The 20,572-nt window shown below is 55.3% G+C and overlaps 1 protein-coding gene across 5 annotated transcripts in view; it reads left to right on the top strand.

The window, feature by feature from the left end:
• The window catches only part of UBASH3A (ubiquitin associated and SH3 domain containing A), a 40,076-nt gene extending 21,123 nt beyond the window's left edge, over positions 1-18,953 (top strand). Inside the window, exons 8-14 of one of the 5 annotated variants that reach the window (XM_053903037.1) lie at positions 4,235-4,334; positions 7,207-7,329; positions 8,965-9,057; positions 11,517-11,661; positions 12,340-12,446; positions 14,972-15,078; positions 18,416-18,953. In XM_053903037.1, coding sequence (XP_053759012.1) covers positions 4,235-4,334; positions 7,207-7,329; positions 8,965-9,057; positions 11,517-11,661; positions 12,340-12,446; positions 14,972-15,078; positions 18,416-18,553 — 813 coding nt within the window. In that variant the 3' untranslated portion in view covers positions 18,554-18,953. Of the gene's footprint in view, positions 1-4,234; positions 4,335-7,206; positions 7,330-8,964; positions 9,058-11,516; positions 11,662-12,339; positions 12,447-12,733; positions 12,926-13,908; positions 15,079-18,415 lie in introns of those variants that run through there. The other 4 variants (XM_053903036.1, XM_053903039.1, XM_053903038.1 and 1 more) reach the window with 4 other exon arrangements.
• The last annotated feature ends 1,619 nt before the right edge of the window (positions 18,954-20,572 follow it).

Genomic DNA, 20,572 nt, shown 5'->3' with positions numbered 1-20,572 from the left:
CCTCGGAGCAGGCAGCCCCTCTTCCAAAGCACACAAGTGACATGGTGTCCCCGATGCCATCAGGGCAGTGGGCAGGCTGGCCCTCTGGTTCCTTTCCTAGGAAGCCCCAGGGGGCAGGCCAGCACATGCAACCAGCCCTTGGCCACTTCCCGCTTCAGTGGGGGTGCCTCTCTGACCCGAGGAGTCTCCAAAGTGGTCCCTCCACGTCCCGCCTCCTGTGCCCCCACACTGCACGAGGACTTCATCCCGGCCACCTGCAGCCAGCATGGGATATGTCAGTCCTCATTTTACAGATGGGAAGACTGAGACTTATGGAGGGGAGGAAGCTTGCGGGGGCCACTCAGGCACGTAAGCGCCCCTGAACTTGGTTGTTTTGGAGGATTACGGGAAACAAGGTGCCCACCGCAGGCCAGGCCCTCAGTGCTGAGAGTCTGTTCCTGTGCAGAGAGCAGGCCTGTGCTGTCTGGCTCGTCCCTGTGTCCTCAGCACCTGGCTCAGGGCCTGCTTTATAAATCTCATTGGATGAATCACCAAATGACCAAATGAAGACCCTCATCGGGACTCTTGATCGAATCACCCTAAATCCAAACTCGCCCTCCTTCCCCAAGAAGCCACCAGCCCCTCAGAGGCTGCCTCCAGGCTGAGGTGGGCTTGGTCCAGACAAGAGCTGAGCACAGGACGCTGGGCACTGGGGAGGCCACAGATCGTCCCCTGTAGATGGATCTCCAGTTCCAGAGCGGCCCAGGGCAGAGCGGCCACTGGCTGGGAGCCAGAGACAGACAAAACCGGGGCTCCTTTACCCAGACTGCCCAGACTCCGGAAGGCACAGTGGAGGCGGGACTTGCCCCCCTTGGTAGGCTGCAGGGGAGAGGGCATGGACTGGGGTGGGGCTCCCTGAGGCCGTGCCCCCCTTTCCAGATGGAGGGCGGGAGAAGCTGGAACAGGAGGGTCGGCCCACAGCTTGGCCTGTGTCTGAATTTGCCGTGGCTCTAAATGGGCGAAAGCCCGACAGACGTCTCCCTGCGAGCCAAATGCTCCTCACCTGCTCTGAGGTCCCCCCTCCGCATGGTAAGGAGAGAATAAAGTGGCATCAGCTTTGGTGAATGGACGTCAGTAGGCTGAAGAATGGCCCCAAAGATATGGGGAGCTAATCCCTGGAACCTGCGAATGGTCTCTTATAAGGAGGAAGCGTCTTTGCGTATGGGCTGAGCTAAGGGTCTTGATGGGGAGTGTCCCGGGGGGGCCTAAATCTAATCACAGCAGCCACTAGGAGAGGGAGAAACAGGGGATCTGACCTACAGGGAAGAAAAGAGCACGCAGATACACAGAGGAGGAGGCTGTGTTGAGTATCGGGACAGAGACTGAAGTGTCTCAGCCAAATCCAGGGATTGCTGGGGCCCCGGAGCTGAGAAAGCCAGGAAGGATCACCCCCTAGAGCCTCAGAGGGAGCACGGCTCTGCTGATACGGTGACTTCGGAATTCTAGCCTCCAGACTCTGAAGGAACACATGTCTTTTGCTCTCAGCCTCCAGGCGGTGATGCGTTGTTACAGCAGCAACACTTAACCTCCACCCGGGGACCTCGTGTCTAAAGAGGCGACACGGCCCTGGTATCCCCTGGACCCCAAAAGCAAGGTCATTCCACTCCCCGTGGACCCTGCACTTTTTCTTGATACGCCTGTTGCAAAGCTCTGCATTTCAAATTTCAAATGCTCCAAATTTAAAAACCCAGGGAAGAAGATGCTCCAAACTCAAAACCCCAGCCCAAAGCGATCAACAGTACTTGGAGACTCAGTAAGCAGACTAAGGCTGGGAGCCCTGTGTGTCCTGCAATCTGCCTGCAGGCAGGGGGCAGGGATGAGACATTTTAATGTTCATCCTCCTGGGGAAAGGCATCCTGGTGAAAATAGGCATCAACCATACTTCACAAGTGGAAGACAAGACCAACTTCCCTTTGGTGCTCTACCCGAGAAGGTGGGTGTTTGCCTCCAGAACCAAACGTCTGCACCCTGTATTAAGAGACCATCATAATATTGGCTTTGCTTTGACCATATGTCCACTTTGGAGCATGGGCCCCGAGGCCCTGAGAACCTGTGCATGGAGACTTGGAATGTTCCACGGGCTCACAAGCAACACATTTCATGCACACATCAGAAGGCAGCCAGACTGGCCAGGAATGGCCGGCGGGTTAAGCCGCTGGAGACTGCGTGGCTGTGGACTTCACGAGGGACGAGGGTCTGGCAGGAGCTGTCCGTGGTACTGGCCCTAAGAACACCTTGAGGCACGTGGTGTTTGCCCGCCACCTCCTTCTCAGCACGTCCCAACACATGGTGCCACTTGACCCTGCCGACAAACTCAGAGAAGTGCTGAGAAAGGAGGCAGCTGGTGCAGACCCTCCAGGCTCCACTCTGTTTGCAGAATCAAATCTGAAAGGGAAGGGCCAGTAGCATTGCCTGGGGTACAGATGTGTCATTGTCTCTCCAGGGTGCTGGGTGTCCAAGGCATCTGCGTTTTCCATTCTAGGATTTGGGAGAAATCAGAGCGGGCCTGGGGATTGGTGATGGGGCTCCATGCTGAGGAGGGCCATGTCTCGCCGCCTCCCTTCCTTACTCCACTCTGCAGCAAAAACACACAATATCAGCTCCTTCCTTCTCACCCCTAAGCCCAGCCTCAAACTGCTATGAGGCCAAAGATGGGAAGCAGGAGGAAAGGGTCCATCTGCGGAAAAGGAACTGGGCAAAGACAAGTTGACCACCAGCTACAGCTGCCTGCCCAGTGCCCTTCTCATTCTGACCATCCCTGGTGAGCTTGGCCAGTCCATCCTGGTGACTTTGGCCCATTCATCCCCAGTGACCTTGGCCCACCATCCCCGGTGACCTTGGCTCCAGGCATGACCAAGTTCCATGTCCTACCCGAAGTCCCCCCAGCCCTCCTGCTGTGGTAGGACTTGCCACCTCTGCCTCTCATCTTCTTCTATGACTCATCTTTCTATGTTTTTCCCTTGGTCCCAATGAGATCCAAGGTCCCTAGGTGGGGAATCTGTGAACTGAAGCTTGTGTCCTAGTCTCTGACATGCATGCTCCCAGTATGCTAGGCCCCAGGGATGCTGACAGCAGTATCTACACGCAGAGAAAATACACAGTATCTATTATATGATAATATATATGTATAGATATAGATAATGTCCTAAGAAGTCACTGTGGAGCGATACTCTTGTCTGAATGTTTGCATCCCCCCAAAATTTGTATGTTGAAATCCTAACTGCCAATGTACTAGCATTAGGAGGTGGGGCCTCTGGGACTCGATTAGGTCAGGGGAGGTGGGGTCTTCATGATGGGATTAGTGCCCTTATCCTGTTGCATCCACATGACTCCTGAAACAGAATGCTACGGGCACCAGTGACAGTCACAACAAAGTTTATTGCAGTGAGAGGCAAGGCAAACCGATTGATCGGGACCAACACTCTTGACCAGAGTGAGGCCTCGAAGAGCCGGGGTACAGAGCTTTTATAGCCGACCACATCGTCTTATTATCACCTGGGAACAGAACAAAGGAAGAGTTCCCAGGTGGAAACGGTTCAAACAGGCCCTTGCCCCCATCCAAACACTAATCCCTCCCTTGATTGATAGGATAAGGCTGTTATCTTTTAACCTATAGTGTTAAAACAAAGCTGTTATTTGTTAAGGCTACAGGTTAGCCCTACACTACAATTTAACCCTTACAATACAAGAGACCCCACAGAGATCCCTTGCCCCTTCCCCCCCCCCCCTGAGGACCCAGCAAGAAGTCAGCCCAGAAGGTCGCCAGGCACCCTGATCTCAGATTTCCAGCCTTCAGAACTATGGGAAATAAGGATCTGTAGCTGATGAGCCCCCAGCCTGTGGTGTTCCATGAGAGCAGTCTGGAGGGACATGGGGTAAGGACCCAGAAGAAACAGAAAGGTAGACAAGTTGGTGTGCTGTGTATGGCATAGGTTATTCCTGTGGGTTTTCTTTCCCTTGATAATGTCATAATGCCCAGGAAACAGAAAGTGGCCAGAAATTAAAGAGATTCCCACCTTCAATTCCCAACCTTCTTTCACTGCAATGACTTTGGTGAAATGGGCTACAGTCCCTGAGCAAGGAAGACGAGGACTCTGTTTCTAGGCTACCTGTGGGATGACGAGGGGAGGTGCCCATTGAGTAAGTCTAAGAATGGGGGTGTTAAATTGCCCATGTCTTTCCTCCACCATCTCAGGCCACAATAGCGAGGAAGAGTGTGTTGGTGGTGCGCCACGGGGAGAGAGTGGATCAAATCTTCGGGAAGTCGTGGCTGCAGCAGTGTTCCACTCCTGATGGTAGGTAACATCCTGGCAGGATCTAGCCCCAGAAAGTACATAGATCTAACAAATGACATCACTTCTCCGTTTCCTGAGCCGGGTCCCCTGTGGCACCGTTCTTCAGGGTGATAGTATATGTGGGAGGGGTACGTGCTGTATCTTTCTCCGGAGATATTCTACGCGTGCACACTGTCTGTAAGTATCTTACCTCAAATGCTTTGTGGAAGATGGGGGAATGGCTATCAACAGTAAGCGATCAGCTGGTGTGACCCATGGACAGTCGTCTTTATTCTGGACGCACACGCGGCAAGTTGGTTAGCGAGTGCAGCATTGAGTTGACACTGTGTCACTGTGACCTGTGGTCTCTGAACCCTCAGCTGCTGGCACAACCCTATCTCAGTCTCATTGCTGTATCTCTCTGAGATAATCTTCGCTGCTGTGGTCGCTTCCCTGCAACGTTTAGCTGTGCAACTCAACTGATGGACATATTTTGAACGTGTGTCTTGCTTATCCCAAGTTCACCCCACTGGATACCAGGAACGAAGGACAGTGCTTATAAGTACAGCCCACCCACAACGATACGCATCTATACCAATGCACACCCCTGAATGGAAAGCCCAGCACGCCACAACACCTAAGCCACAAATAATTGTACAACTGAAGATACTGAATGAACAGAGTGATAAAATCCATTCACAGTAACTGGTCTAGCTAAGCTCTTTCGGAATTCCTCTGGGAGCCCAGCAGGATAAGAAAGGGGGGAAATGAGTAGAGGAAACCACCGGCAGATGACCAGCATGCACCAGGAAAATTCTGAACGGATTACATCATGGCCAAACATATCTACAAGACCCTACGGAAGTGATGCTATGCTTGTCTCTATAAAACAAGATCAATCACAGACGCAAAGGCTCAGGAAAGAGACAACAGGATGACACGTGGCTGTGAGGACAAATTGACATTCAGACGTGCAATGAGAAGAAACTTCCCTGTAATACAACAATTATTGAAACCACAGATTGAAATCGCACACCACGTCAGTGTGCGTGTGGCCGTGGCGGTGTGAGAACCGACACAAAATAACCAGCGCCAAAGACGTTCATTGGACATCATGGAAAGAGGAAGAATATTGACCAAAGACTGAGTCATCTACAGGGGAAAGACACCGGATAGTCCCAGCTGGAGGAGGCTCCTGGTGGCTCTTTCCACAGGCCGAGCAGGCCTTGATAACGTGAATACTGACAGTCTAATTTGTCCAAACTTTGCGTATTACATTGTTTAATCAATTACAATGGGGTATTCAGGGGGTGCTGCCAGACTCTCCTCGGACCCCAGATCTCCTCCTCATTTCTGCTCACTTCTGGCCCTCATATGGCCCTTCATTTCTCAGTGGTGCTAGCCAGTTGACCCCCCTCCATCTGAGGCTCTACACCATCAGACCCTAACTTTGCTCCAATCCTTATCCTCTTCTGAGCTCCGCGCTCTGCTTCTCACAGATAAAGCGTCAACGAGGACAAAAGACCTACGTGGAACAGGTTAACAATACCATCAAGGGACCTTCTCTGGGAAGAAAACAAATAGGACTTTCCCCAGAAAACACAAGATATGTTTTGGCATTTAATGAAAGCCTTTCTTCAAACAAAGTCTCTGCCAATGGAAATGCCAAGGAGGGAGCTTCCAGGAAAGTCATGCATGAAAGCAAGGCATTCAAAGTAGCAAGCTGCCTCTTTGTGTTTGTGACGGGCTAGGAGGCCATGTGGAGGGCTGGGCTGGTGTGCTCGGGCAGGGTTAGTGACAGGGTCTACCCCAGGATGTGCAGCAGTTCTCAGGAAAGGAGGCTGGGCTGCTAGAAACTACCAGCAGCCGGAAGGTTTGGGGTTGCTTGGGGGGACGTGAGGGCTTGGTGTGGCATAGTGTCCTCTGTAGGGGTAATCAATAACTCAATATGAGGTTGAGCTTACCACTTATCGACCACCTCCCCTGAGCCAGGCGTTGGGATCCGGGCATTACCACGCTGATTCGTTGTAACAGCTCTATCATTTCTCCCTTTCACTAATGAGGGAGAGTAAGTCAGTTGACTCTAATCATACAACTAGTAACTGGTGGTCCCAGGATTTGCACCAGATTGTCAGCTCATAGAGCTCAAGGTCAAAGTCAGGGTAAGCGTTTTGCAGCCTCTGGTTGGAGGGTTGAGGGGAGACCCCACGGATCCACCTGATTTCTAGCAATCGACTGAAGGAGCATTCTGGCCATGTGCACCCTGTCCCCGGGGACAATGTAACACACCGTCAGCTGCGGGGATGGGTAGAATTTCCCTTCCGTAATTAATGCCAACTTGAGATGTCTATCAAGTTTAGCTCAGTCAGTAATGGAGACATTCCTTTCTTAATCAAGAAGATTGTATGAGTGAATCTTCTTGAGGAGACCTCAGGGGACACAGAGGGTCTCGAGGTTTCTGGGGTTGACACCTGTGTCCTGTGCATTTGAAGAGATGTGTCACGGTTGACTCCACATCGCAGAGCACCTTTAAGAAAAAACACAGATGAGGGGAGCCTGGGTGGCTCAGTCGGTGAAGCGTCTGAATTCAGCTGAGGTCATGATCTCACGGCTCGTGAGTTCGAGCCCCGCATCGGGCTCTGTGCTGACAGCTCAGAGCCTGGAGCCTACTTTGGATTCTGTGTCCCTCTCTCTACCTCTCTCCCACTTGTACTCTGTTTCTGTCTCTATCTCTCAAAGATAAATAAACATTACAAAATTTAAAAAAAAGAAAAAACACAGATGACAACAATTTAAATGATAACCTTGCTTCCGATGTGGGTCGTGATCTTGGGGGTTTCAAACCTGCACTAAGTCGGTGGGCCTGAACGCCTGGTGATTATTTATGCTTCAGGGAAATACTACCGGCCAGACCTGAACTTCCCTTGCAGTCTGCCCAGAAGGAGCAGTGGAATCAAAGACTTTGAAAATGATCCTCCACTATCATCGTGTGGAATTTTCCAGTCCCGCATAGCAGGTATGTCTGGGGATCATTCTGCTAGAAATAGTAACATTAATCACAGCAATGATGACCACTAATGCATACTGAGCCCTTGCCACATGCCCGCGGAGGTCCGTGTTAGCATTAACCCCATTCTGCTGAGGAAGCGGCTCAGGCACAGAGAGGTTAAGGAAGTTGCACAAGGCCACACAGCTAGTAAGAGCAGGTGCAGGGGTTTGACCCAGGATGAATAGTTGGGGGGCTCAGAAGGAATGAAAGATACAAGAGAGGGGAGGAAAAAGGAATGAACACTAAAAATTTTTTTTTTAAAGAACATATCCTCTCTGATTTTACTTCAGAATCTCTCAGTCTGGGCTTATGCTTTATGTCTGGGGTTCTGGTCCCACATGGTTGACTTTTTGGAGCCAAAAAAGCCAACGGGTTCATCTGGTCTTCATTTTATGAATGAAAAGACCCGAATCAAGAAATGAGGGAGGTGTGTGGGCTTGCACACTGCTGGTTACCGGAAGGAGCTCAGGGTCTCTGAAGGGGTGTCCGTGCGGGCAGTTTTTGACCTCTGCACTCATTTCCGGGGACGCCCTGATGAGGTACCACAGGTGGAGTGGCTCCATCAGCAGAAATGTGTTTGTTCTCTTGCGGTTCTGGAAGCCAGGCGTCTGAGTTCCTCCCGAGGCCATGAGGGCGGCTGCTCCAGGCCCCTCCCTGGGCTTATAGACGCCGCCCTCTCCCTGGGTCTTCACGTCGCCTCCGTTGCCTCCTCGCCTCCCCCTGTGCCCATCATGGCTGTGTCCAAACTCCCCCCTTTGAGAAGGACGCTGGTCAGATTGAACCGGAGCCCCCCGCCCCCTAGTGACCGCATCGTAACCTGACTGCCATTATAAAGACACCGTGCCCAAAGAAGGTCACACTCTGAGGAACGGAGTGTGAGGACCCCCGCAGATGAATTTGGGGGGTACGATCCAGCCCGTGACAGCCTCCCCTACAGCCTCGCCAGCTTGGCACCGTGCATTTCCTAAAAAGGTCCCCTTCTTTCCCAGGGGCCAGGCCCTCTAATTTTGCGAGAGAAAATGTGAGCTCCGGGCTTGTCCCTCTCTGCTCAGGATCTCACAGCCTGAACTCCAACTGTCAGCAGGGCTGAGCTCCCATCCGGAGCCTCTTGGAAGCAGTTGCAGTTTCCCCCAAAAGACTGTTGGGGGAATTCGGTTCCCTGCGGTCGTAGGACTGAAGTCCTGGTTCCCTTGCTGGCCATCACCAAAGGGCTTTCTTTTCTCAGCTCCCACACTCCTTGCCATGTGGCCCCCTCCATCTCCGAAGCCTGCAGTAGGGAATATCTTGCATGCGGAATCCGCATACCTTGGGCTCTCTGACTTTTTTCTGTGACAGCCAGAGATAAATCTCTGCTTTTAACGGGCTCACCCGGATGGTTGAGGCTTACCTGCAATTATCTCGCTTCTGCCGTAGGACACAACACTCCCACATTCACAGCCTCCAGCCACACTCACGGGGACCTTACGGGTGGGTGCACCAGGGGCTGGAAATCTCGGGGCCATTTAAGATCCTGCCTGCCTCAGGTAGCGAGCCAGCCCTCAGAGTCCTCCCCATGGGAGGTTACAATTGTGAAGAGGGGTTTTTGCACCTGCTGTTTTCCAGGAGAAGCACTGCTGGACAGCGGCATCAGAATCACCTCCGTCTTCACCTCCCCAGCCCTCCGCTGTGTGCAGACAGCCAAACACATCCTGGAAGGTCGGTAAGAGCTGCAGTGAGCATCGCAGGTGGCCCTGACCTCATGGTTATTCTCCAAAGGGGGGAGGGACGGGAAGGGGGGTAAGAATCGGATGAGTGGCAATGAATGGCCACAGAAGTCGCAAGACGGTTTTGGACCAGTCCTCCGAGAGCTGTTAGCAGACACTGAGCCCATCAACATTTCTGGAATGCCAGGATTCTAATCGAGGGCAGGAGCCTGTCATCACACTGTCCACCTGCATCTGCTTGTATCTAACATATGTTTAAAGAGAGAGAGAGAGAGAGAGAGAGAGCAGAGGAGGGGCAGAGAGAAAGGGAGAGAGAGAGGATCCCAAGCAGGCTCTGCACTGTCACTGCAGAGCCCCACATGGGGTTTGATCCCACGAACCGTGGGATCATGACCTGAGCCGAAGTTGGACGCTTAACTGACAGAGCCCCCAGGCGCCCCTGCCATGTGGTTTCAAAACAGCATCTGAGGCGGGGTTTCAAAAGCCCACAGAGCTGGGAACAGCTGTGGTCCCTTCTGAGGGCCAAGCTCATGACTCTTGCCAGGGCGAGGGGAGCGGCTGCTGGCAGCTGTCCAGCACCACTGAAGGCTGATGTCCCTCAGGAAGCCCCCAGACCGTCTTTAGCAGCTTCTGCCTGCAGGAAAAAGAAAGTTCCTGCCAGAGAAGTGCAGCTTGTCCTGGGGGCCTTGGTTCTTCGTCTGCCGCTGGAGCCCTGCCCTGCCCTCTTGGAGGGAGGGGGCGGGGGGGGCAGTGGACATGATGTAGTCAGCAGTGCGGGAGCACAGGCCAAAGCCCCACAGTGATGGGACAGAGGGCAGAAGACGTGGACACAGACACAGCAGGTGTGCTAATGTGGGGGAGGGGGCTTGCCTCTACTTTCTTAGAGACAGTGGGGGTCAGGCCACCAGCTGGAAGTGAGAAAGGGAAGGACCTCTGGAGGTTTGGGGTGCACGGAAGGCACGACATGTCTATCAGAGAGATAGAGGGTGGTCACTGAGTACTGACTTTACATGGAGACCCAGCCACCACAGGGCCTGGGGCTTTCCTGCAGGGGCAGATGTGGAGGACCAGGTAGAGAGCTGGAGCTAATGACGGGTGGGCTCGACAAGTGAAGTACAAAGTTCTCAGAAATGTTCTCCGGTGATGATAACGTCAATGTCTCTAATACGATGTCTCGTGGACTTTTGGTCTATATGCAGAACATCTTTTTTAATTATCATGATGCTGTTTAAAGTCCAAGTGTATAAATTCTGGGTCGTTCAGGAAAATGAGGGCGCTCAACCTTCTTCACAGGTCCTGGAACAGGACAGACCTGTTTCCAGACTGACATCTGAGAGGTTTACATGCTACCCTTAGTTTCACTGTCATGTCAGTGACTGTCCAGATGGACCATTTCCCAAAATGTGACCCACAGAACAAAGTGGCTGCAAGATGGCTCCACAGAAGGAGTGGCCAAGACCCTTTGGGAACCTCTCCAACTGTTCGCACTGGACACGGGCCCTCCACAGGCTGGAGGGAACTCAGGAGCCTGGTTAGACCGTGTAACTCCCTTTCGTCAATGTGCTTTGGCAAAGGAACTTGTTCCGTGGACCTGGAATACATTTGGGGAACTGGTTTATTTCCAGCATTGGAGCTTAATGACATTTTCTCCATTTCAAATAAAAGCATTCAGGCCCTCTTTCCCCCACTCAAAGAGATGGCCTTATGCTATAGGTGTTCTCTTGGTCGAGGTATGAAATTCTCGGGAAGGGTAGCTGGGAGAAGTCTGGGTGTTCCAAGAGACAGCTCCTTCACCCTTCACCTTCTCCTCAATCTGGGTGTCTGTCAAGATGGCGCCTCAGTGGTGACTAGTGTGCTCCTCGATTGGCCGAGTCTTTTCCATGGATCACTGGGTTGGTCGACATGGTGTGCTCTCACTCTTGATCAATGATGAGGCCCAGTGCTAGTCTGGCTGTAGAGATATATGGGACCATCAGGGTGACCCACTGATAGTGGCATCTCGCAGGCCGGGCAGACTCTGTCCCCTTCCTTATGGACAGGCGTCACCGCTCCTCAGATGCCTTTCAACCATCTGGCGGGTTCTGTCTTAGAAATAGCATAGCAGGGGCACCTGGGTGTGTCCGTTGGCCAACTGTCCAACTCTCGATTTCAGCTCAGGTCATGATCTCATGGTTTATAAGTTCGAGTCCCAAGTCATGCTCTGCGCTGACAGCTCGGAGCCTGCTTGGGATTCTCTCTCTCCTGCTCTCTGCCTCTCTCTCTCTCTCCCTTTCAAAATAAATAAATAAACTTTAAAAAAAAGAAATAGCACAGCTGTAAGTAATCACAGAACAATATTTGCCAAGGGAAAAAAAAACCCACATTTTTTTTTAAAAAGTATTGTTTAAGAGACTCACGTAAAACCAATCTGGACACTGAGGGTTACAAACGCTTGTATTCCGTTGGATCCAGAGCTCAAACTGGAGAAAACAATTAAGATAAGAGTGGAACCCGGCATCTTTGAATGGACAAAATGGGAGTCCGGCAAAACCACCCCAACCCTCATGACCCTGGACGAGCTGCAGGAGGCGGGCTTCAACGTCAGCATGGATTACAGGTGGGTCATTCCCTCCCTTTCTGCCGGGGTGGGGCACCTTCGTAGCTCCTGCCCAGGAAGAAACATTCACGACAGCATTAAAGACTATATTTGGGGGACCACTGCACTGGGGGTGCGACCAGGCACCAGGACTGGACAAGGCTTTGAACATCATGGGGACAAGTGAGGGATTTTAGTGAAGGAGCAGGGCAGAGGTGGGACGCTACTGAGGGATGGGGCAGTAGCCTTGCCGAGGCAGGCCAGGGTGAGCGTGCGCGGGCATCGCCTGCGGGTGACGGGGGAGGCGGGGTTTGCTCAGGATTCGAGGAGGAGCAGACACCAAGGGTAGGGCTTCCGGCTCCCTGTGATAGCAGGAGCCTCGCTAAAACCGACCCCACGCAGTTGGACACGGAAGCCCACGGTCGGCCTCGTGAGACGCGGGCTCCGGGAGCCCGGCCAGGGTGTGGTCCAGGAGACACGGTTAGTCCTTGTCTGCCACGGCCCACTCTTTGCCGTCACAAACCCTCCTGGGTTCAGTGATCGAACTAGAGATCGAACGTCGGCCCCCCGCCTGCTTGGGGCCCACACTGGACTGTCACGTGGACCTAGAGCCCCGCCCTCCCGGAAGGGCTCCTCCTTCTCCCGCTGACCACACGGCCAGCAGGCCGGCGTGGCAGCCACCCCCGTCTCCTCCTCCAGGCCTGCGTTTCCCCTCGCCTCCCTCATGCCGGCCGAGAGCTACGACGAGTATGTGAACAGGTGTGCGGTGAGCGTCGGATGGATCACCAGCATCCGCCCACGGGACGGTAAGGGCCTCCCGCGTCCCCCAGCCCCCCGGCCCTGGGGATGGGCAGCCCCCCGGGGAGGTGGGGTCTTACCTCGGGGGTGGAAACTGGCCAGTTTTTGGAGTTTAGGAAAGCCCCAACCTCGTCCGCCCCCTCCCCAACCAACAGTGTCACACAGAGGCCTCTGCAGTCACCGGGCGCGTGGCTGCCACCACCCGGGGGGGGGGGGTGGTCCCGATTCTGTCACCGAGAGCCGATGGGATCCAGGATGGCAGGGTCAACACAAACCGCTCGTGTCCGCTCCCTAGGAAACAAGAGACTAAGAATGGAACGCGAACCAGATGTCAGGTCACATTCGAACAAAACATCTGTAGGTGTAGACGGTTGAGACCGTTAGAGAAACCTGAATACGGAATTCGAGTGTAGAGTCTGAATGTGGACATGCCTGAGAAACCGTGTGAATTCTGTTAGGTGTGGCGGCGGCAGGCTGGGCGTGGCAGGGTGGGAAGTGGTCACGTGAAGGGGCAGACTGAGGTGTAGTCTGTGGAATGGTGGGACGGCGGGGGTAGCGGGGGAGGGGCGGTGTACTCACGGATGGTGCGCGATGTGCCAGAGTCACGCCATGGCGGCTCCGGGATGCGTTAGACCCACCTGTGGGCCTACTGGGGGATATTTGAAAACATCCGTGGTAAAAGTTGACACGTGAGCCTTTAGAATTTTAAGTTAGCGCGCTGAACATCAGCGACGTGTCAGAGACCAAATAAAACGGCGTGGGGAAAATCCACGCGAAGAAGGCACGCGCTCTGCCCTCCAAGAGTTTGGAGATTGTTGGGGAAAGGCATGACATCCAGAATATTAGGAGTTTTGAATAACCCGAGGAAGAGTCTCCGAGGCAGTGAGAGACCACCAGACCCGCTTCCCCACCTGGTTATCCCTCGTCCCTCATCCCGCAGACTCAGGCAGAGATGTCTGCTGACGAGGGAAGACCGTCTCTGCTCTCAGGGAAGAGTTGAGCACCTGGCCTCCCCGGACAGTCCCAACGCGCCGGGGGGACACGCTCCCTCACATCCTGTAGGAGGAGACCCAAACCTGGCCGCGCCCAGCTCCCCCAAACACAGCCGGCCTCGAGGCTGCTTTACAAATGGCCCATTTTGACCGGTTGGCACCCTGGGGAACGTGCTTCCGGAAGCCACAGCTTAGTGGCATTTGGTTGATTCCCAAACTCCTGTTACGCACAGTTACTGCGACAGAGCGCCTCAGGACAGACGGTGACGTGAGAGCCTTTCGCCCGTCCTCAGGCCACCGCTGTCTAGCTGCTCCAGTTCGAGCCTCCGTCCTGAGCTGAATTTCAGTGTCCACGGGATGCTCTGCCCTTCCGAGGACACTCCCCCCATTACAGGGGTGAGGCCTTCCGGAACAGGGATGGGGATCTGCTCAATCAGCTCCAACCCCTCTGAACACTGTCTTGTGACGCCCACCGCAGGGAACACAGCCCATCCGTCCCCGTGTGGCTGAGGCTGTCAGGATGCAATGCTTGAGGGACAGGACAAGTCGGATTTGGAAGGTGAGCCGTGCCGGAGAGGGGACAGCATGAGGCAGGCGGGAGCGTGACAGGTGTGGCCAGCGGCAGAGGAGGAGTAAAAACTCCAGGCGGGCTGGAGGGTAAGAGCCGACCCCACCGGTCCCCGGGCAGACGTTATCTGTGAACTGGTCACCGTCCTGCACAGCCTGGTGTCACCTCCACGCACACCGCATGACTCTGCAGCCCAGAGGACTGAAGCCTACGTGCCCACGTCACCCGAGCACCGAGAGCACAGGCCCAGAGTCGAAGCCGTGCGTCCGCCTCCCAGGTGGCATCCCGGCTGCCACCGCACCGTGACTTCGGAGGCCAGAGATGTGAGAGCGGAATTAACAGGAAATAGTACATCAGGGCTTCGGTCACGCTGGAGAATTCAGTGTCAGGAAGCAGCAAGAATGAATCGTTCTGTGTCGGCCAGAACCTTCAAGGGAAGCTCTCCACCCGACTGCCTCTTCCAGGTGGATCCTGTGGGGCCGGCCACAGCACCTCGTGGACCCACCAGGACCCGCCAGCTCCCCCCAGCTGTGACTGGTCCCCGCGGCAGCCACGCCCGCCAGCAGAAGACTCGCTCCACCCGTGGACTCGGGGTGTCGTTATTGAAGCGAGAGGCATCAGCAGGCTCGTGGTGGCTGATGCCTCTCAAGCTGAAGGACCCAGCCTGGGAGGCAGCCACCACATCCCACAAGAGGTGGTCCCTCAGGTCACAGCGCAGTCCCACCCCCCGGAAGCTCCCGACAGGCGCGGCCGCCCCCAGAAGGTGCACGAGGACGTGATACAGCAGGGACCGTGCACACGCATGGGGGAGCCGCAACTCGGGGTACCTGCCGCACCGCTTCCGACCCGGGATCTCTCAAGGCTTTGTGTACCCCGGGGGTGATTCCACCCGACCACTTTGGGGACTCTCGTTCTACTAGAAGGCGCTCTCCGTGCCTGCTCTGACTCCGAGGTGTCCCTTTCTGTACAGTAGGCGTCATCCTGATCGTGGGCCACGGCTCAGCGCTGGACTCCTGCACCCGCCCGCTCCTTGGGCTGCCTCCCCGCGACAGCGGAGACTTCGCCCAGCTCGTGAGAAAGGTATGCGCCCGCCCCTTCCTCCCCTTCGGGCCGTGAAGTCAAGCACCCCGAGCACACGGGGTCATCACGCTCCCCTCTCAGAATGAAAGCAGGCGTCCAGACAACCCGGGGCAGCAGGGACGCCCCCACCCCACCCACCCTGTGTGCTGAGAATGTGCGCACCTGCTCTTACACAAAGGGCGGTCCTGGGTGGGGGGCTGATGGGAGCGGTTTGTCCTCTTTATCATCATTATGGCAACTTTGGCCATTTGCTGCCCAGATAATATGAAAAATAAGAAACAGGCAGTCCCTGTAGTGGACCAGATGGTCCAGTGAGTAGTAAGCCGTGTGGATACAAGGACAAAGGACAACTGCGGGGCTGGCTTGCTCTGGGGACCCAGGGGCAGGGGGTGGGGGGCTAGAGGACAGAAAGGAACCCCCACCCCTCGCCTTTGGAGTCAGCCCACCATGGAACACACAAGCACTTGCGGTGACGGCCAGCGTGTCCGGGGCCGGGCTGGGGCTCTGCAAACACTCACAAGAAAAGCTAACAGGTGACGGATGTGTGGAGAAGGGTAGTGAGTGGTCTGCACCGACCTGTTGACCGTCACCCAGTGAAATGACTCAAGGCAGGCAAACTGGGGGCTCAGACACACCCCCTGCTCCTGCACCGAAAATCTACTCAGGGCCAGACTTGCCCACTGTCCTTGGCCTTTTTATCAAACTAATTGGCCAGTGACCTTGAGGCCAGGAGTACAGTGGCATAAACGACACTTGGGATGGGTGATGGGCCCCTGAGCTGGTTCCTTTGTGCAAAATCGTCACAGGACCACGACCAGCCCCAGCTTGTTTGCAGAGGGGCAGCCCCGTGCCCTGCCCGGCCCACACGGGCTCTGTGCCTACGCAAAGTTCCCGGCTTTCGGAGCCCCGCCCTGCCTGCCAGAGAAAGCCGGGTCCTCCCTCACGGGGGGGCGAGTCAGAGAGCGATACCTGCGTGCACCCTCTCTCTTCCCATTCACTTTCCTCTGGACCTGAGTGGAAGCCCCTCAGAGTGCCCCCGAGGTGGGCTTTCCCAACTGTGACCCAGATGTTCCCGAGCCCTTAGGGGTCCTGGGCCACCGACTACCACTCTCCGAGTACAGGGCTCGAGGCCACACTGGGTGAGGATGCACTTTTCTGGGGTTTTCCTCGTCGGCCCCCGCGCACCTGCTCCCCGTCTGTTGCTCTATCCCCCGTCCACCTCCCCTGTGCTCCCGTGCTGCCCGCTCCTGCTCCCGCGCCCCTCCCCCCTCTCCTGGGGCTCCAGGTCACCCCCACGATGGCCACCGCACATGCCAGCTGCTGACCGTCGCACGTGGAGGCTGTTCCAAAGCCCTATTAGTCTTTGCAGCCCCATTCCCACCCACTGCCCCGACCCTTGGCCAGCCTTGAACTTCCAAATTCCTCTGACATTTTTATCCTGACACTTTGGTGCCCACCCCACCCCATCCCCAAATAAGCTGCACTCGCCTGCACACAGCAGAAATTTACCAAGGGGCTCTGTGGAGCCACGGGCCTTCAAATCGAGGGCAGACAGAAACAGATCGTTCATGACCTTCCCCTTGCCCACCCCATCACGCTGCCTCCCCGTGTACACACACACGCACACACATACACTCACACGCATACACACACAACCACACTGGTATACATGTGCACGCACATAGATGCATACACATATGTGTGTACACATACATGCATGTGTGCACATGCATACACACATGTGTGCACTTGTACAGGCACACGTGCATACACATGCACGCACACATACATGCATGCACACAGGTGCACACATGCACACACATACACATGCGCATGCACACACATGTGCGCATGCACACACATACATACACTCACACACATACACACACATGCACACTGGTGTACACGTGCACACACATACACAGGCACATGCACACATATACACATGCATGCACATATGTGTGCATGCACATACATACACTCACAGACACAGATGCACACAGGTGTACACATATAGGTACATGCACACAGGTACACATGTGCATGCGTATACATGTATGCACATACATGTGCACGTGCACGCATGCGCACACGCATGCATGCATGCACACATGTGTACATGTGCACACATAGATGCATGCGTGCATACAGGTGCACGCATGCACACATACACACGCGCATGCACACAGGGGTACACATGTACATGTATGTGTGCACACACGCACACATATGTACACATGCATGCGCACACATGTGCACATGCACACACATACACTCACAGACACACATGCACACAGGTGCACACACAGGTACACGCACACGTGTGTGTACATACACATGCATACATGCGTACACATGTGCATACATATATGTGTGCACATACATGTGCACATGCACACATGCACACACATGCACCCACACAGGTACACACATGCACATGCGCATGCACACCGGGGTACACATGTACATGTATGCATGCACACACACGTATATACACATGCATACACACATGTGCACATGCACACACATACACTCACAGACACAAATGCACACAGGTGTACACACAGGTACATGCACACGTGTGTACACGCACATATGCATGCACACACGTGTACACGTGTGCGTACATGTACGTGCATGCGCACACACATGCACAGTCTCTCTAAGTAGGAGAGAGTCATCCTGAGTCAGCGCCATCATCCACGTGGACCCCCACCGCATGTTGGAATTTCTGCAAATTTTGTCTCACCAAGAAATTTCCACACATCAAAAGAGAGAAGAAAAACAGGAAAGCAAAACATGCAAACGACAACAACAACAACAAAGCCTTAAAAACAAAGATTTCCACAAACACATTCATTTTACAGATGAAGGGATTAAGGTCTAAAGTCTCACTTTGCGGTTTTTTCCTGGGCTCTGAAAACAATACCTACATCTTTTTGCGATGCCAACTTTGAGAATGTAAGTCACTCTTCAAGCTGTAGCCTGGGCACCGTTGAGCCTCGGGCTGGGTACTTCTCTGCCGCGGGGCGTCCTGGGCACGGTAGACAGCAGCAGCATCCTTGGCCTCTGCCCGTCAGATGCCAACAGCACCCCCAGTGCCACCGGCTTATTGCTGGTCCGCAGACATCGCCCTGGTCCGTGGGAGCGAGGGGCGCGGCCCCGCTGCGGACGGCTGTGTGAGGCGCCAGCATCACGTTTCAGGCAGCGGTGCCAGCGAGGGCCCATCGTGCCCTCCTCCCCGGCCCAGCAGGGCCTGTCTGTTGGGTCTAGAGCGACTATAAAGTCGATCGACCTCCTACAAGATATTAACAAGTGATTGAAAACTCTGTCCTAGATTCCTTCTCTGGGTATGTGCTTCTGCGAAGAAAATAAAGAGGAAGGGAAATGGGAGTTGGTGAACCCTCCCGTGAAGACGCTGACCCACGGCTCGAACTCCGCGTTCAACTGGAGGAACTGGATCCCGGGCAGCTAAGAGACTCGCTCGTGCTCTGCGCGGCTCGTGCCGACGAGGCCCAGCTCTCGGCGGGGCTGGGCGATGCCGGCGTTTGAGGGGGTCCGACGCCCCCTCGGTGTGATTTGGAGACGCACAAGACGCACTTTCACATCCCAGGATGTTCAGCCACCTGCCGCCACCCTCGTAGCCGCCGCAGGTGGACCTCTGTCCTGCGAGCTCAGACCCTGTAAGGTGTGGACGTGCCGCGTGGCCCGGAGGGAAGCGGGTCACCGTGACCCACCACAAAGGACAGAAGGACCTGCGCACTGTGGCTCGTGGGTTCCCCGTCATTCTCCCAGTTCTGTTTCAACCCCCTTTGGGCTATGTCTACACAGACCCAAAGGGGGCGTAACATGCAATAAAATCTCACCGGAAACCACCCACCAGCTGGAAATCAGGGCCCCGCAGCTCACGATGCCCGCCCCCCGGGTACCCGTTCTATCGCCGCACAGTAAGTCACCACGGAGCGGCGGTCAGGGGCAACGCGCATTTTCGAACACACACACGCAAATCACTTCCGTTCCGGCTCTGCAGGTCAGGATTCCTAAGACAGGTCAGCGGACTCCGTGGCCCCCAGAGGCTGTGGGGGGTCCGTCTCCTGGCCGTTCCCGGCTGCAGAGACCCCTGCCCTCTCCGCCTCCATCCGCACACGGAGCGTCTTCAGGTCTGTCCCTGCCCTCCGCTTGCACCGCCTCACACCCTCGCACCCCCAGCCCCCTGCGGGAAGGTCTCTTGCAGTTATAGAGGGTCCTCCCGACAGTCCGGGACGAGCTTCTGCCTCAAGACCTGCAGCTTAATCCCATCTGCATGGCCCCTTTTGCCCTGTGAGGGACACAGCCGCAGGTCTGGGATTGGGATGCGGATGTCTTTGGGGACAGTCGTCACCCCCCACACCCCGCACATGGGGCTGCTTGTACGGGGGCCCCGGTATGAGGAGGAGACGCGCTTCCCTCGTGCGGGCCTGCCCCAGCTTCTCCTTTTCTCCCTTTTGGCCAAGTGGAGGGGGGGGGAACACCCACCGGCACGGGGACACCTGCCAGGATGCTGCAAATCCAGGGCTGCCTCTGACTCCGAAGCAGCTGGTCCAGGTGGCCGATGGGAGTCTCTCCCCCCACCACCCACTGGTCACAGCGGACCCCACCGCCAGTGCACTCAGTGCCCCAGACAAAATCCCGCCACGGTGCGGTGAGCCCGACTGGACTCCCTGCTCTCCCACCGCGCTCCAGTTCTGACGTTTCACTGTCGCGACGGGGGACCGTGGCTGACCCGTGCCTGGCCTTTCTCAGGGAAGTGCCCGCCCCGTCCCCAGCTCTCCCCTGCTGTCTCCCGGGCAAGGCTGGGGCCACGCAGTCCGTGGAGCTCTTGAGGAGCAGAGACGGCGAACCCAGAGTGGACCCCGGAACCCGCACAGGAAGCGCCACGTCCCCAGGGACACACACAGGCTTTGGAGTCTAACTGTGGAGAGGAAGACAAAAGTGTCTGTCCCTTGTTTTACTTACTCGTGACATCATTTTCCTGTCTCCGAACATAAAGCAGTTTAAGGTTGACACAGAAGAGAGAGCAGAGGGCAGCCGGCTCACAGGCGGCTCCCATATCTGGTCGACGACACAGTCTCGGGGAAACAACCCTGCACACGTCCCAACAGGAACTGACCAGAAAGCCAATGGGTGCCCTGGGGCACCTCCTACGGGTCCGTCCTGCCTCGGAGCACCCGGACGGCCGCCCCTTTCCCTGCAGCAAGTATGTGACTGGGAAGAAGTATTTCCTTGTTTTCTCTCCCGGATACCCCCTGGTGCCACCCGGACACTACTAATCATGATGATGATTAAAAACCTTACAAATCAAGCAAATGGCATTTAAATAGTGGCCCCTTCTTTGGGGCGGTCCCAAGGTGTCTGGATTTACCCTTTCAGGAGGGAGGCTTCTGGGTCACAAGCCCCTGACCCTCGTCCTTGCTGGGCTGCTGGTGGGGGTGGGCGAGGGACGGAGAGATGGGTC

Source organism: Panthera pardus, unplaced genomic scaffold, assembly GCF_024362965.1.
Source record: "Panthera pardus isolate Hobbes unplaced genomic scaffold, ASM2436296v1 HiC_scaffold_16, whole genome shotgun sequence".
Classification (NCBI taxonomy): domain Eukaryota; kingdom Metazoa; phylum Chordata; class Mammalia; order Carnivora; family Felidae; genus Panthera; species Panthera pardus.
This window is presented reverse-complemented; position numbering and strand designations above follow the sequence as displayed.